This window comes from Rana temporaria, chromosome 2 (genome assembly GCF_905171775.1).
Source record: "Rana temporaria chromosome 2, aRanTem1.1, whole genome shotgun sequence".
Taxonomy (NCBI): Eukaryota; Metazoa; Chordata; class Amphibia; order Anura; family Ranidae; genus Rana; species Rana temporaria.
In genome coordinates this window covers 149,665,356-149,680,268 of record NC_053490.1, presented here as the reverse complement: position 1 = coordinate 149,680,268, position 14,913 = coordinate 149,665,356, and the positions used below count along the sequence as shown (strand labels likewise).

Here is a 14,913-nt window from a genome sequence, read left to right as displayed (position 1 = left end):
TCGTCGTCGTCGATCCTGGGTCTGTCGTCCCCCCACCCCCCTGTGTGTGGCCCTCCTGGCCAGGGGTGCATGTTCTAGAGTTCCTGGCTCCGGGACCACGTTGGTCCGGGGTTGTGATCTACTAAGTAGGCCCGGTAGTCAGACTGCGTCTACGCTTGCAGAGTGGTCCTGCGCTGTCCATCCTGAGGGAGAAAGCCACTCGATGAAGAACCTGTCTTGGAGGGCAAGAGGCTGGTATCTCAGGAGAGGCCTTGAACTTCATCGAAGGACGCACTATTACTGAACGGCTGAATGATGGTCGCCTGTCAGTTCTAAGTTCACAAGAACTTATTCGGGAGAGATCCGGGTGCTTAATCCTGTGCTGAGAGGATTTTGGACTGAATATACCTCCGTCTTTGGGAAGGTCTGTGGCAGAGACTTTACCAAGTTTCCGTGTGACACCCTGGCTGCTAGGTCAGTGAGAGAGGCCTACCCAGTAGGGCTGCGCATCTTCACCGGTCTCGCGATTCGATGCGATTACGATTATCATGTCCACGATTCGATTCCGCGATGCATCACGATTGCAGCGCAAGTGTGCATGGCTCTCCCCCCAAAATACTAAAGGAGATGATCAGTGACTGCAGACGTGGTACAGGAGATGATCAGAGACTGCAGACATAGTACAGGAGATGATCAGAGACTGCAGACATAGTACAGGAGATGATCAGAGACTGCAGACATAGTACAGGAGATGATCAGAGACTGCAGACATAGTACAGGAGATGATCAGAGACTGCAGACATAGTACAGGAGATGATCAGAGACTGCAGACATAGTAGAGGAGATGATCAGAGACTGCAGACATAGTAGAGGAGATGATCAGAGACTGCAGACATAGTAAAGGAGATGATCAGAGACTGCAGACATAGTACAGGAGATGATCAGAGACTGCAGACATAGTAGAGGAGATGATCAGAGACTGCAGACATAGTAAAGGAGATGATCAGAGACTGCAGACATAGTACAGGAGATGATCAGAGACTGCAGACATAGTACAGGAGATGATCAGAGACTGCAGACGTAGTACAGGAGATGATCAGAGACTGCAGACATAGTACAAGAGATGGTCAGAGACTGCAGACGTGGTACAGGAGATGGTCAGAGACTGCAGACATAGTACAAGAGATGGTCAGAGACTGCAGACATAGTACAGGAGATGGTCAGAGACTGCAGACATAGTACAGGAGATGGTCAGAGACTGCAGACATAGTACAGGAGATGGTCAGACACTGCAGACATAGTACAGGAGATGGTCAGAGACTGCAGACATAGTACAGGAGATGGTCAGACACTGCAGACATAGTACAGGAGATGGTCAGAGACTGCAGACATAGTACAGGAGATGGTCAGACACTGCAGACATAGTACAGGAGATGGTCAGAGACTGCAGACATAGTACAGGAGATGGTCAGAGACTGCGCGGTAGTGCACGGTAACACGGTAGTGTATTTAAAAGTCCAAGTCCTCGCTGTATTGCAACTACTTATTTTATTATTTTACCAAGTTCAGCAAATAAAGCAAAGAAAAAGAAGTCTAAAGTGTGGACATTGAACTTTTTTTCTGAACTCACATTGGATACCCTAGACGGCGAGGAAATAGAGGTAACGTGCCACCCAAAACAATCCAGCAGCTCCTTGGGGGGTAGTTGCTACATCTATATACAATAAAAACACTACTTCCCATACCGGGAGTCGAACCCGGGCCGCCTGGGTGAAAACCAGGAATCCTAACCGCTAGACCATATGGGAGAGCTGTGTAGTACAGCTAATAGCAGCCCCTACAGCAGCCACACGACACTACATCACATGATCCAGCTTGTGACCGTCCCTCACCCACTCCCAGCCTGTCATGTGTAGTGTTCTGTTCTCAGGGACACCCAGCGCTGTACAGGGACGGAAGAAGTGGGCCTAGTGGCATTCAATGTACGGCGATGGGACTCACCTGGGTCCGGGCCCCGGGGTGGCTCTTCTCTCCCCCGCTATGTACAGGACTGAGTGTGCCGCTCTCCGAACTTGCCTGCAGAGCGAAACTGACAACTTTCCTTTCCCCGCCCACAACAAAAGGGAGGAGGCGGAGTCTTACCGCGGATGGAGGAGGTTTGGTCCTCGCAGGTCTCCGTCCGCTGGTGTAGTGTGGGCGTGTCGGCTTCCGTACTCTGCTCTAGTATATCCGTACGGTACCTACCTTCTACTGATAGTAAATGCTGGTGATGTCCTGGTGATTGGAGGTGAGTGATGGAGGGTTACTGTATCATTCTACAGCCTCCATGTCTCAGGTGTACGAGATAGGCCGATCTGTGTGTCTGCTGGGGCTTATAGTTCCACAGCATGGGAGGAGCTGTGACCACTCTAAGACTGCTATTTACACTGTGATCAGGGGGCAGGGAGGTGATATTATGTTGTCCCTGCATTCTGCTCAGCTCCTTCCTTCACCAGTATGTGTACACTGACTGATCCCTACACACCCCCCGGGCTCACGGTATGTGTACACTGACTGATCCCTACACACCCCCCGGGCTCACAGTATGTGTACACTGACTGATCCCTACACACCCCCCCGGGCTCACAGTATGTGTACACTGACTGATCCCTACACACCCCCCGGGCTCACGGTATGTGTACACTGACTGATCCCTACACACCCCCCGGGCTCACGGTATGTGTACACTGACTGATCCCTACACACCCCCCGGGCTCACGGTATGTGTACACTGACTGATCCCTACACACACCCCGGGCTCACGGTATGTGTACACTGACTGATCCCTACACACCCCCCCGGGCTCACAGTATGTGTACACTGACTGATCCCTACACACCCCCCGGGCTCACAGTATGTGTACACTGACTGATCCCTACACACCCCCCTGGCTCATGGTATGTGTACACTGACTGATCCCTACACACCCCCGGGCTCACCAGTATGTGTACACTGACTGATCCCTACACCCCCCCCCCCGGGCTCACAGTATGTGTACACTGACTGATCCCTACACACCCCCCTGGCTCACGGTATGTGTACACTGACTGATCCCTACACACCCCCCGGGCTCACCAGTATGTGTACACTGACTGATCCCTACACACCCCCGGCTCACAGTATGTGTACACTGACTGATCCCTACACACCCCCTGGGCTCACAGTATGTGTACACTGACTGATCCCTACACACCCCCGGCTCACAGTATGTGTACACTGACTGATCCCTACACACCCCCCGGCTCACAGTATGTGTACACTGATCCCTACACACCCCCCGGGCTCACGGTATGTGTACACTGACTGATCCCTACACACCCCCCGGGCTCACCAGTATGTGTACACTGACTGATCCCTACACACCCCCGGGCTCACCAGTATGTGTACACTGACTGATCCTTACACACCCCCGGGCTCACCAGTATGTGTACACTGACTGATCCCTACACACCCCCCTGGGGTCACACTATGTGTACACTGCCTGATCCCTACACACCCCCCGGGCTCACAGTATGTGTACACTGACTGATCCCTACACAGCCCCCGGGCTCACGGTATGTGTACACTGACTGATCCCTACACACCCCCCGGGCTCACAGTATGTGTACACTGACTGATCCCTACACACCCCCCTGGCTCATGGTATGTGTACACTGACTGATCCCTACACACCCCCGGGCTCACCAGTATGTGTACACTGACTGATCCCTACACACCCCCCGGGCTCACCAGTATGTGTACACTGACTGATCCCTACACACCCCCGGCTCACAGTATGTGTACACTGACTGATCCCTACACACCCCCCCCCCCCCCGGGCTCCCAGTATGTGTACACTGACTGATCCCTACACACCCCCTGGGCTCACAGTATGTGTACACTGACTGATCCCTACACACCCCCGGCTCACAGTATGTGTACACTGACTGATCCCTACACACCCCCCGGCTCACAGTATGTGTACACTGATCCCTACACACCCCCCGGGCTCACGGTATGTGTACACTGACTGATCCCTACACACCCCCCGGGCTCACCAGTATGTGTACACTGACTGATCCCTACACACCCCCGGGCTCACCAGTATGTGTACACTGACTGATCCTTACACACCCCCGGGCTCACCAGTATGTGTACACTGACTGATCCCTACACACCCCCCTGGGGTCACACTATGTGTACACTGCCTGATCCCTACACACCCCCCGGGCTCACAGTATGTGTACACTGACTGATCCCTACACAGCCCCCGGGCTCACGGTATGTGTACACTGACTGATCCCTACACACACCCCCGTGGGCTCACAGTATGTGTACACTGACTGATCCCTACACAGCCCCCGGGCTCACGGTATGTGTACACTGACTGATCCCTACACACACCCCCGTGGGCTCACAGTATGTGTACACTGACTGATCCCTACACACCCCCATGGGCTCACAGTATGTGTACACTGACTGATCCCTACACACCCCCCAGGGCTCACAGTATGTGTACACTGACTGATCCCTACACACCCCCCAGGGCTCACAGTATGTGTACACTGACTGATCCCTACACACCCCCCGGGCTCACAGTATGTGTACACTGACTGATCCCTACACACCCCCCGGGCTCACAGTATGTGTACACTGACTGATCCCTACACACCCCCATGGGCTCACGGTATGTGTACACTGACCCCTACACCCCCCCGGGCTCACGGTATGTGTACACTGACTGATCCCTACACACCCCCATGGGCTCACGGTATGTGTACACTGACTGATCCCTACACCCCCATGGGCTCACAGTATGTGTACACTGACTGATCCCTACACACCCCCCCCCCCCCGGCTCACAGTATGTGTACACTGACTGATCCCTACACCCCCCCCCCCGGGCTCACAGTATGTGTACACTGACTGATCCCTACACACCCCCATGGGCTCACAGTATGTGTACACTGACTGATCCCTACACACCCCCCTGGGCTCACAGTATGTGTACACTGACTGATCCCTACACACCCCCCATGGGCTCACGGTATGTGTACACTGACTGATCCCTACACACCTATGGCCTCACAGTATGTGTACACTGACTGATCCCTACACACCCCCATGGGCTCACGGTATGTGTACACTGACTGATCCCTACACACCCCCATGGGCTCACGGTATGTGTACACTGACTGATCCCTACACACCCCCTGGGCTCACAGTATGTGTACACTGACTGATCCCTACACACCCCCTGGGCTCATGGTATGTGTACACTGACTGATCCCTACACACCCCCCAGAGCTTACAGTATGTGTACACCGACTGATCCCTACACACCCCCCAGGGCTTACAGTATGTGTACACTGATCCCTACACACCCCCCGGGCTCACGGTATGTGTACACTGACTGATCCCTACACACCCCCCAGGGCTTACAGTATGTGTACACTGATCCCTACACACCCCCCGGGCTCACAGTATGTGTACACTGACTGATCCCTACACACCCCCCGGGCTCACGGTATGTGTACACTGACTGATCCCTACACCCCCCCCCGGGCTCACAGTATGTGTACACTGACTGATCCCTACACACCCCCATGGGCTCACAGTATGTGTACACTGACTGATCCCTACACACCCCCCGGGCTCACGGTATGTGTACACTGACTGATCCCTACACACCCCCATGGGCTCACGGTATGTGTACACTGACTGATCCCTACACCCCCCAGGGCTTACAGTATGTGTACACTGACTGATCCCTACACACCCCCCGGGCTCCCAGTATGTGTACACTGACTGATCCCTACACACCCCCATGGGCTCACGGTATGTGTACACTGACTGATCGATCCCTACACACATTCACTCTACAGCAATCCCAGTAATGGGTGTTCCAGCATGTCTTGTCATACACCAAGACCTCCTTTACACTTACAGTAAAAACATGCGGTTGAGCCACAGGCCCAGGCCAATCCTGACATTTCTCTCCTACCTGTAGAAATTATCATTTTTTTTTTTTGCTAGAAAGTTACCCAGAACCCCCAAGCATTATATACAGTTGGGTCCATATATATATATAATTTGAACACCGACACAATTTTAGTTTTTCAGGTATTTAACAAAACCTTTTAAAGCTATAGTTCTATAATGAATATGGGCTCAAAGTGCACACTCAGATTTAATTTGAGGGTATGTACATCCAAATCTGAGGAAGGGTTTAGGAATTACAGCTTTTACGAATAACCACCCCCTTTTTCAAGGAATTAAAAGTAATTGGACAATTAAATCAAAAGCTGTGTCATGGCCAGGTGTGATCTACTTCTTTGTTATTTCTTCATCAATTAAGCAGGTAAAAGGTCTGGAGTTGATTATAAGTGTGGTATTTTGTATTTGGAATCTATTTCTGTGAACCTACATCATGTGTTCAAAGGAGCTGTCCATGCAAGTGAAACAGGCCATTGTAAGGCTTCAAAAATGAAACAAATCCATCAGAGAGATGGCAGCAACATTAGGAGTGGCCAAATCGACAGTTTGGTACATTCTGAGGAAAGAAGAATGCACAAGAGAGCTCAGCAACATAAAAAAAGTCTGAACGTCCACGGAAGTCAACAGTGGTGGCTAATCGCAGGATCCTCTCTATGGTAAAATAAAAACCCATTCACAACATCCGGAGAAGTGAAGGACACGCTCCAGGAGGTGGGCATATCATTGTCAAGGTCTACAATCATGAGAAGACTTCACAAGAGCAAATACAGAGGGTTTACCACAAGGTGCAAACCATTCATAAGCCTAAAGAATAGAAAAGCCAGATTAGACTTTGCCAAAAAACATCTAAAAAAGCCAGACCAGACCTGGAACAGCATTCTTGATGGATGAAACTAAGAATAATCTGTACCAGAATGACGGGAAGAAAAAAGTGTGGAGAAGGCTTGGAACAGCCTGTGACCCAAATCGCACAACGTCATCTGTACAACATGGTCGAGGCAGTGTGATGGCATGGACATGCATGGCTTCCAGTGGCACTGGATCATTGGTGTTTATTGATGACGTGACAGAAGCAGCCGGATGAATTCTGCAGTGTTTAGCAATATACTGGCAGCCCAGATTCGCAGTACAGATGGATAATGATCCAAAACACACTGCAAAAGCAACCAGGAGCTTTTGAAGGAAAAGAAGTGGAATATTCTGCAATGGCCGTGTCACCTGATCTCAACCCAATTGAGCATGATGGAAGGGGTTGAGCTACTAAGGCATTTTTTTTTTTTTCCGTTTGTTTGTTTTTTACACAAACAGTGCATGTCCTATATGTAAAAAGGGGAGCAGAAGCAGCCATTTAAACAGTGGCAGCGTAGTATGTAATTTGCTGGGCATGCTGAAATGCATGGGCAGTTTTTTGCAAAATGGCCATTAAAGCGGTTGTAAAGGCTCAAGGTGTTTTTTTATTTTTTATTACCTTTGTACATTCTATGCATGAAGGTAAAAAAAAAAACTGTGTGCAGCAGCCCCCCACCCCCCCCCCCCCCCCCCAGATATCTCTGATGACATTGCTGTACATATTTGTGGTCTGAATCTAAATATTTACTTCTTCTTTTTTTTTTTTTTTTTTTTTTCTGCAGGTAAGGCACAAGGAAGCCATCATGTAAGTAGTTTTTTTTTTTTTTTTTTGCCCTTCTGCACATAAATGGTAATGTAAAGTTATATAAGGACACTTACCTGTCCAGGGTATTTCGCGATGTCGGCACCCTTAGCCAATTTTCTCATTCGGCTTTGGGTGCAGGCGCCAGCATCGCTGTTTCCTACTGCGCATGTGCAAAGTCGCACTGCGTTTTCTGAATGGTCCCACTGTCTTCTGGGACCTGTGTGTCTCCCAGAAGGCAGCGGGGGAGGTGAAGGAGGAGGGGCTGGAAATTTTGAAAATCTCCACATTGTTGTGTGGCAAACTTATCCGGAAGTGGGAGTGGGTACCTGGTTTTGCCAAAAGTGGTGGTGGAGGGTGCGAACAAGCAGGGGATTGGACAGTGAAGGAGCAGTAACAGACTGATGATGTTACCTGTCTGCTCACTCACATGCTACACCCCTGATTGACTCTATCTTACCCTTCCTGCTTGCAGTCCGAGTGTTTCTCTACAGGGTGTTGAAAGAAGCCGATACTAGGTCAAATACATGTACTTACACTGGTTGCATTTCATTATTTGGCAAACCCAACAACAAAATGAACTTTTCTAGGTAGCCAGCTTAAAGTGATTGCTAACGATCACCTTGTTGGAATGGCGCCAAACTTCGGTACTTAAAAATCTCCATAGGCGACGCTTTAACATATTTTTTACAGGTTACTATTTTCGCGTTACAGAGGAGGTCTAGTGCTAGAATTGTTGCACACACTCTAACACACGCGACGATACCTCACATGTGGGGTTTGAACGGCGTTTACATATGTGGGCGGGACTTGCATGCGTGTTCGCTTCTGCGCGCGAGATAACAGGGACAGAGGCGTTTTTATTTTATTTTATTTTTTATCACTTTTATTCCTATTACGAGGAATGTAAATATCCCTTGTAATAGAAATCGGCGTGACAGGTTCTCTTTATGGAGAGATGTGGGGTCAATAAGACCCCCCACATCTCTCCTCCAGGCTTACAAGCATGAAATCGGTGAAAAAAAAAATCACTAATCACTTGCCGACAGTCGCAATTGCGGCTTTGTTTACTTCCGGGTACCGAGCGTGACGCCAAAATGTCGCGCCCGGGCCTCCGACAGTCATAGAGATGACAGTCATAGAGATGACTGGTGACCATCTGGTCACCAGTCATCTCTATGCTTTCCAGGCAGCGACGACCGATTCTCTCTCCGGGCCCCCGATTGCCCGGGAGAGCCCGGAGAAGCACTGGATGGAGGGGGGGAGAACCCCTCCAGCTGCCTATAATAACGATCAAGCGGCGGAACGTTCTTATCGTGCACAGAATCAGCGGCTGAAGACGGTGATATCTGAATGATGCCTGTAGCTGCACCCATCATTCAGATATCACCGCACAAAGTCGAGGACGCCATTTGACGTCCTCCGGTGGACAAGTGGTTAAAGAAGTATAGCCAAAGCTTTTTTGGCTGTATGTCTCCTATGGATCACAGGAGTGCAGTTAGTTAAGCGTACTGCAGCGACAACTGCTGCACTGCATTTTTTTTTTTTATTATTATTTTTTTTTTATTGTTTTTGTGGCGTGTTTTTGGAGTAGCACCAGTTGTTTGAATGGGCCTCCCTCCACTCCAAAAACGCTCCAAAGAAGCTCATGTACCAAATTTTGGCACAGAGCCAGGCGTGTTTGACATTGCGATTTTTGACGCGATTTAACATGTTTTGTCCCTCAGCAATTGCAGCAAAATCGCACAGCATTTAGGTCGCCATTAAGAAACAATGGCAATGGATACACGTCCCGTGTTTTTGCTGCGATTTTGGAATCGTGTGCAGAGTCGCATGATTCCAGCACACTGAGGTGTGAATGGAGCCTTGGAGGTTTTTACCTTTTCTAAGCTCTGTTTGAAATGAAGGGGACACGCACATTTTGGCTGACATAGGGCTGTACATCTGTAGGTGTTCCTTTTTTTTTTTTTTTTTTTTTTTTAGGTTAATCATTTTTAAATAATGTATGTGCTTTGTAAAGGGGAAGAAACATAATGGCTCTACTGACAGGATTAAAGTGGTTGTAAACTTTTTACAACCATTTTAACCTACAGGTAAGCCTAGATTAAGACTTGCCTGTAGGTGCAAGAAATATCTCCCAAACCTAAAAGGTTTAGGAGATATTCGCAAAAAATAGCGGCGCCGTAGACATCAGGCGCACTAAGCATGCCGCTACTAACGGCATCATGCCAGTCACAGCGCCGGAGCAGCGATACCCGGAAGTCACTCCGGGTATCATGGTGGCGTCGGAGGAGGCGAACGAGGGCCGCTGCGGGGGCTTCGATCTCTGGTAAGTAATTCATAATGAGCTAGTATGCTATTGTCTTGCAGGTTGGGTTTTTTTTTTTTTTTTTTTTGACAAGACGGTTTACTTCCTCTTTAACGGGTATTAAAGCTGCATTACAGAGGAGCCTGCTGTGGTAATGCCAGTGACAAACTGCTTCACATACAGTATGCCATTTTGTATCTTCCCATAGGTCTGATTTAACATGCAGTGCCTCTTTTGTTTTGCAGGGCTGACTACTGGAAATCTCAGCCTAAGAAATTTTGCATTTATTGCAAGTGTTGGATTGCTGACAATAAGCCGGTATGCCTTACTTATTAGTATTCACTTTCGTACTACCCTGTAAAACCCCTTCTTTACCAGGCCCTATTTTAAGCGATCGGATGGCTTGGCTGAAAACTTTTTCCATCGTGCAAATTGTATCATTTGTGAGACTGCTTTTTTTTTTTTTTTATTATTTTTTTTTTTTTTTTGGGTGGTGTTTAACCACTTAAGCCCCGGACCAAAATGCAGGTAAAGGACCAGGCCCCTTTTTGCGATTCGGGACTGCGTCGTTTTAACTGACAATTGCGCGGTCGTGCGACGTGGCTCCCAAACAAAATTGGCGTCCTTTTTTCCCCACAAATGGAGCTTTCTTTTGGTGGTATTTGATCACCTCTGCGGTTTTTATTTTTTGCGCTATAAACAAAAATAGAGCCACAATTTTGAAAAAAAAAATTACTTTTTGCTATAATAAATATCCCCCAAAAACATATATAACATTTTTTTTTTTTTCTCAGTTTAGGCCGATACGTATTCTTCTACCTATTTTTGGTAAAAGAAATTGCAATAAGCGTTTATCGATTGGTTTGCGCAAAATTTATAGCGTTTACAAAATAAGGGATAGTTTTATTGCATTTTTATAAAAAAAAAAAATTTTAACTACTAATGGCGGCAATCAGCGATTTTTAATTTTTTTTTTTTTTTTTTTTCGTGACTGCGACATTATGGCGGACACTTCGGACACTTTTGACACATTTTTGGGACCATTGTCATTTTCACAGCAAAAAATGCATTTAAATTGCATTCTTTATTGTGAAAATTACAGTTGCAGTTTGGGAGTTAACCACAAGGGGGCGCTGTAGGATTTAGTGTTCACCTAGTGTGTGTTTACAATTGTAGGGGGGTGTGGTTGTAGGACTGACGTCATCGATCGAGTCTCCCCTATAAAGGGGATGACTCGATCGATGCAGCGCCATAGTGAAGCACGGGGAAGCCGTGTTTACATACGGCTCTCCCCGTTCTTCAGCTCCGGGGAGCGATCGCGACGGAGCGGCTATAAACGAATAGCCGCGCCGTCGTCCCGGATCGCTCCCCGAGGGGATCCGACCGCGGCATGTCGCGGGGGGGTTCCGATCGGACCCCCGACCCACGTCTAGGCAGGTACGTTGATGTGCCTGTCCGTGCCATTTTGCCAACGTATATCTACATGCGGCGGTCGGGAAGTGGTTAATAGGTCCACTTTACCCCAAGGCTATTTCTGTACCTACGTTTTATAAGCAGCACTCCAGAAATGGCCATCCACCATGTTTGTTTGACAGCTGTGGCAAGTAACTCTTCTTAATAAATTATATATATATATATATATATATATATATATATATATATATATATATATATATATTATTTATTGTACCCTGGCTTGATGTGTGTTGGGTTGTCCTGTGATGGATCTCATTTGTAAAAACATTATGAAAGTAGAAATGTTGAAGTTTTATTTTTTTTATATATTACATTTTATTTTATTTTTTTATTTTTTTAGAGTATTGACTTCCATGAGCGGGGAAAAAACCATAAAGAAAATGTTATCAAGAAAATCAGTGAGGTAAAGGGCTTGAGTCCAGTACAATGTATTGCCTTCTAACAGAGGGACATAAATGTAGCATACGTTTTATGTATTTTCAATAAGCTTAGTAGTTGTAATTTCTGGTGGCCAGACTGTGGATTTTAACAATGTAGGATCATCAACTATGTGTAAATTATGGCCATACATATTAGAGAAGCAATCTGTCCGTCGGATGTGATCTCACCCCCTTGCTATCTATTGACCCAGTTTCAGCCATATGAAGGTCTTGCTTTTGGTTCTGATTGGTATTGCTATACTTTGAAGATGTTCTGGGCACACTTCTGTAGCTGTAATTGTTCTCTTGCAGATTAAACAAAGAAGTATGGCCAAAGTCAAGGAAGCTGAAAAGCAGTCAAAGGAATTTGCTGCCATGGAAGAAGCGGCATTAAAGGCATATGAAGAAGATTTGAAGAGACTCGAGGGCACAAAACCAGGTACTATGGATGTAATGATTTTCCAGGATATCCAGAAAATGTGCAGCCCAGGTATTTTTACTTCTACCAGTTCTACATTGCCGGGATGTACTGCTCCCAAGGTGACAATGGTTCTCACAAGGTCCCTTAGATCCCAAATGAACCCTGTTAAAGTTGACATTTGGGTATTATTTTTCTAACATAGGTACATTGGATCAACATAAGTGTGCACTTCTTATATCTGACTAATCCATGTGTAAGCTACAAATCACTGTAGTAGTCACCACTACTACAGTGGTTGCATTAGTCTTCTGGGTCCAGTGCCAAGCGGCTGCCCTTCTGCATAGTAACCACCGCCTGGACCAATGTAAGTATGCATATCTTATACCTGAGGGAATACTGTGAAAGCTGACATTCACTGCTAACTCGATTCTCTGAGTCCTATATTGAGCGGCTTCCCAGCACATTGACCACAGGGTGTCTTCATTCCCTCTGCACTGCCGCCATTCCATGGAAAGCCTTGTATTTTCTCAATGACTACTAGGCATTTTCTGATTGTACAACCCATGACAAAAAGTATGGAATCGCCACTCTTAGAAAATTGTTCATTCAATTGTTTAATTGTGTAGAAAAAAAATAATAATCGCAGACATGCCTTAAAACTAGGTTCATTTAACATTCCAATCTTCTGGCTTTAAGGCTGCATTCACACTGTAACGCTGCGTATTTTGCCGCGATTTGTTTAACTTTTTTTCTTTTTCTCACAAATTATTTCCATTGCTGTCTATGGCCGAACGCCAATGCCGCCTGAAAAAAGGGTCCGGGACTTGTTTTCAGGCGTACGGCGTACGGCGTTTCGGCGTGAGATGTGAACCATCTCATAGACAGCAATGGAAATTCGAGCGTCGCACTTCAGGCGTTTTGTCGCCTAGGTGTGAATGCAGCCTAAAACTGTTAAAAAAAAAAATTAAAAAAATTAAAAAAGAAAATTGTAGTCAGTTGCAACAGTTTTTTTCAGATGAAGCAGAGGGAAAGAATATGGAATTGCTCAACTCCTGAGGAAAATTATTATGGAATCACCATTGGGTTTGTCCCAATACCACTTTTTTAAGACAAGTACCGATACTTTTTCTTTTCCAAGTACTCTCCGATTACTATTTATTTTTATTTTTTTGTCACGTGACAGTGGCACTAAATATGCAACATGATGACGTGGATGTTGTGTTTTTTATTATTAAATTTTTCTTTATTTTTCTATTTTCGGATGATGGATTGAACAATGCTCCATGAGATGTTTAAAGCTTAGGATATTTATAACTCAACCCTGCTTTGAACTTCTCCATAACTTTTATCCCTGACCTGTCTGGTATGTTCCTTGGCATTCAGGATGCTGTTTGCTCACTAAGGTTCTCTAACAAACCTCTGAGGGCTTCACAGCACATGGGGAAAACGGAAAATTGTATACTCACCTTTCCGTAATTTTCCTTTCCTGACGCATCTTCATGGCAGCACACAATGGGTTGTGACTCCGCCCCCACAACCTGACAGGATTGGTTACCTATAAATTTGAAGAGGGAACACCCCGCACCATTCTCTGTATATATCATCATTAAACAGCAGGGTGGGATCTGTGTGCTGCCATGAAGATGCGTCAGGAAAGGAAAATTACGGAAAGGTGAGTATACAATTTTCCGTTTTCCTGACGCATTCATGGCAGCACACAATGGGAAATAACTCGCCAGTCGGGAGGGTTTAATGCAATAGTATTTATTTCCTAGTGAGCGGAAGAATTGGCCCTGATAATGGATCTACCAAAGTCGGCTGTAGACAAAAGAGCAGCGTCCACTCTATAGTGGGATATAAACGTATGCCTGGAAGACCAGGTTGCTGCCCTGCAGACGGATTCTGATGAGACACCACAATATGCTGCCCAGGATGTTGCCACTGCCCTGGTCGAGTGCGCTCTGATGCCCTCCGGAACTGTAAGTTGTTGAACGGAGTAGGCCTTCTCGATAGTTTTGACTAGCCAGGAGGCGATGGTACGAGAAGTAGCTGCTTGGCCGCGTCTGGCTCCGTGTGGAATGATCAGGAGAGCCTCTGTCTTTCGAAGGTGAGTGGTAGCCGAAAGGTAGCTGGATATAGTAGTCTTAATGTCCAAGGCGTGGGGTTCGCCGTTCTCGTCCGTAAGGTGTGGAAGGACGATATCCTGGTTGTAGTGGAAGGCCGAAGCAACCTTTGGTAGGAAACGATCTGAAGGCCTTAGTACCACTCTGTCGGATAGGAAGACTAAGTAGGGCTCCTTGGCCATCAGAGCCTGGATCTCTGACACCCTTCTGGCTGAAGAAATAGCGATGAGGAAGGATAATTTCAGAGTCAAGTCCCACAGGGAAATGGAGTCAAACGGAAAAAAGGGTGGTAAGGAGAGAGCTTCTAGAACCACCGAAAGGTCCCATGTAGGAAAGGATGGTCTTCTGGGGGGTCTGATCTTCAGACAAGCTCTCATGAATTGAATAACCAGAGGATGAATAGCCCATCTAGTGCCTGTTTTGGCGGACAGGGCGGATATCTGTACCTTGAGGGTACTTGAATTAAGTCCCTTATCAACGCCCGACTGCAGGAACTCCAGAATTTGGGATGGAGCTGGAGA

At 47.1% G+C, this 14,913-nt stretch overlaps 2 protein-coding genes and 1 non-coding gene across 3 annotated transcripts in view; 1 reads left to right on the top strand and 2 right to left on the bottom strand.

Annotated features, from left to right (window-relative positions):
- Positions 1–2,085, bottom strand: part of ELF1 (E74 like ETS transcription factor 1) — a 205,609-nt gene extending 203,524 nt beyond the window's left edge. The window contains exon 1 of the mRNA XM_040341325.1: positions 1,981–2,085. The gene's annotated coding sequence lies outside the window, so the exon portion shown is untranslated. The remainder of the gene's footprint in view (positions 1–1,980) is intronic.
- TRNAE-UUC lies at positions 1,716–1,787 on the bottom strand. Its single transcript has one exon. It is a non-coding gene; the product is annotated as a tRNA-Glu (tRNA).
- Positions 2,086–2,113: 28 nt separating the features above from the next.
- The window catches only part of WBP4 (WW domain binding protein 4), a 29,538-nt gene continuing 16,738 nt past the window's right edge, over positions 2,114–14,913 (top strand). The window contains exons 1-5 of the mRNA XM_040341329.1: positions 2,114–2,266; positions 7,626–7,648; positions 10,199–10,271; positions 11,770–11,832; positions 12,161–12,287. Coding sequence (XP_040197263.1) covers positions 7,647–7,648; positions 10,199–10,271; positions 11,770–11,832; positions 12,161–12,287 — 265 coding nt within the window. The 5' untranslated portion in view covers positions 2,114–2,266; positions 7,626–7,646. The remainder of the gene's footprint in view (positions 2,267–7,625; positions 7,649–10,198; positions 10,272–11,769; positions 11,833–12,160; positions 12,288–14,913) is intronic.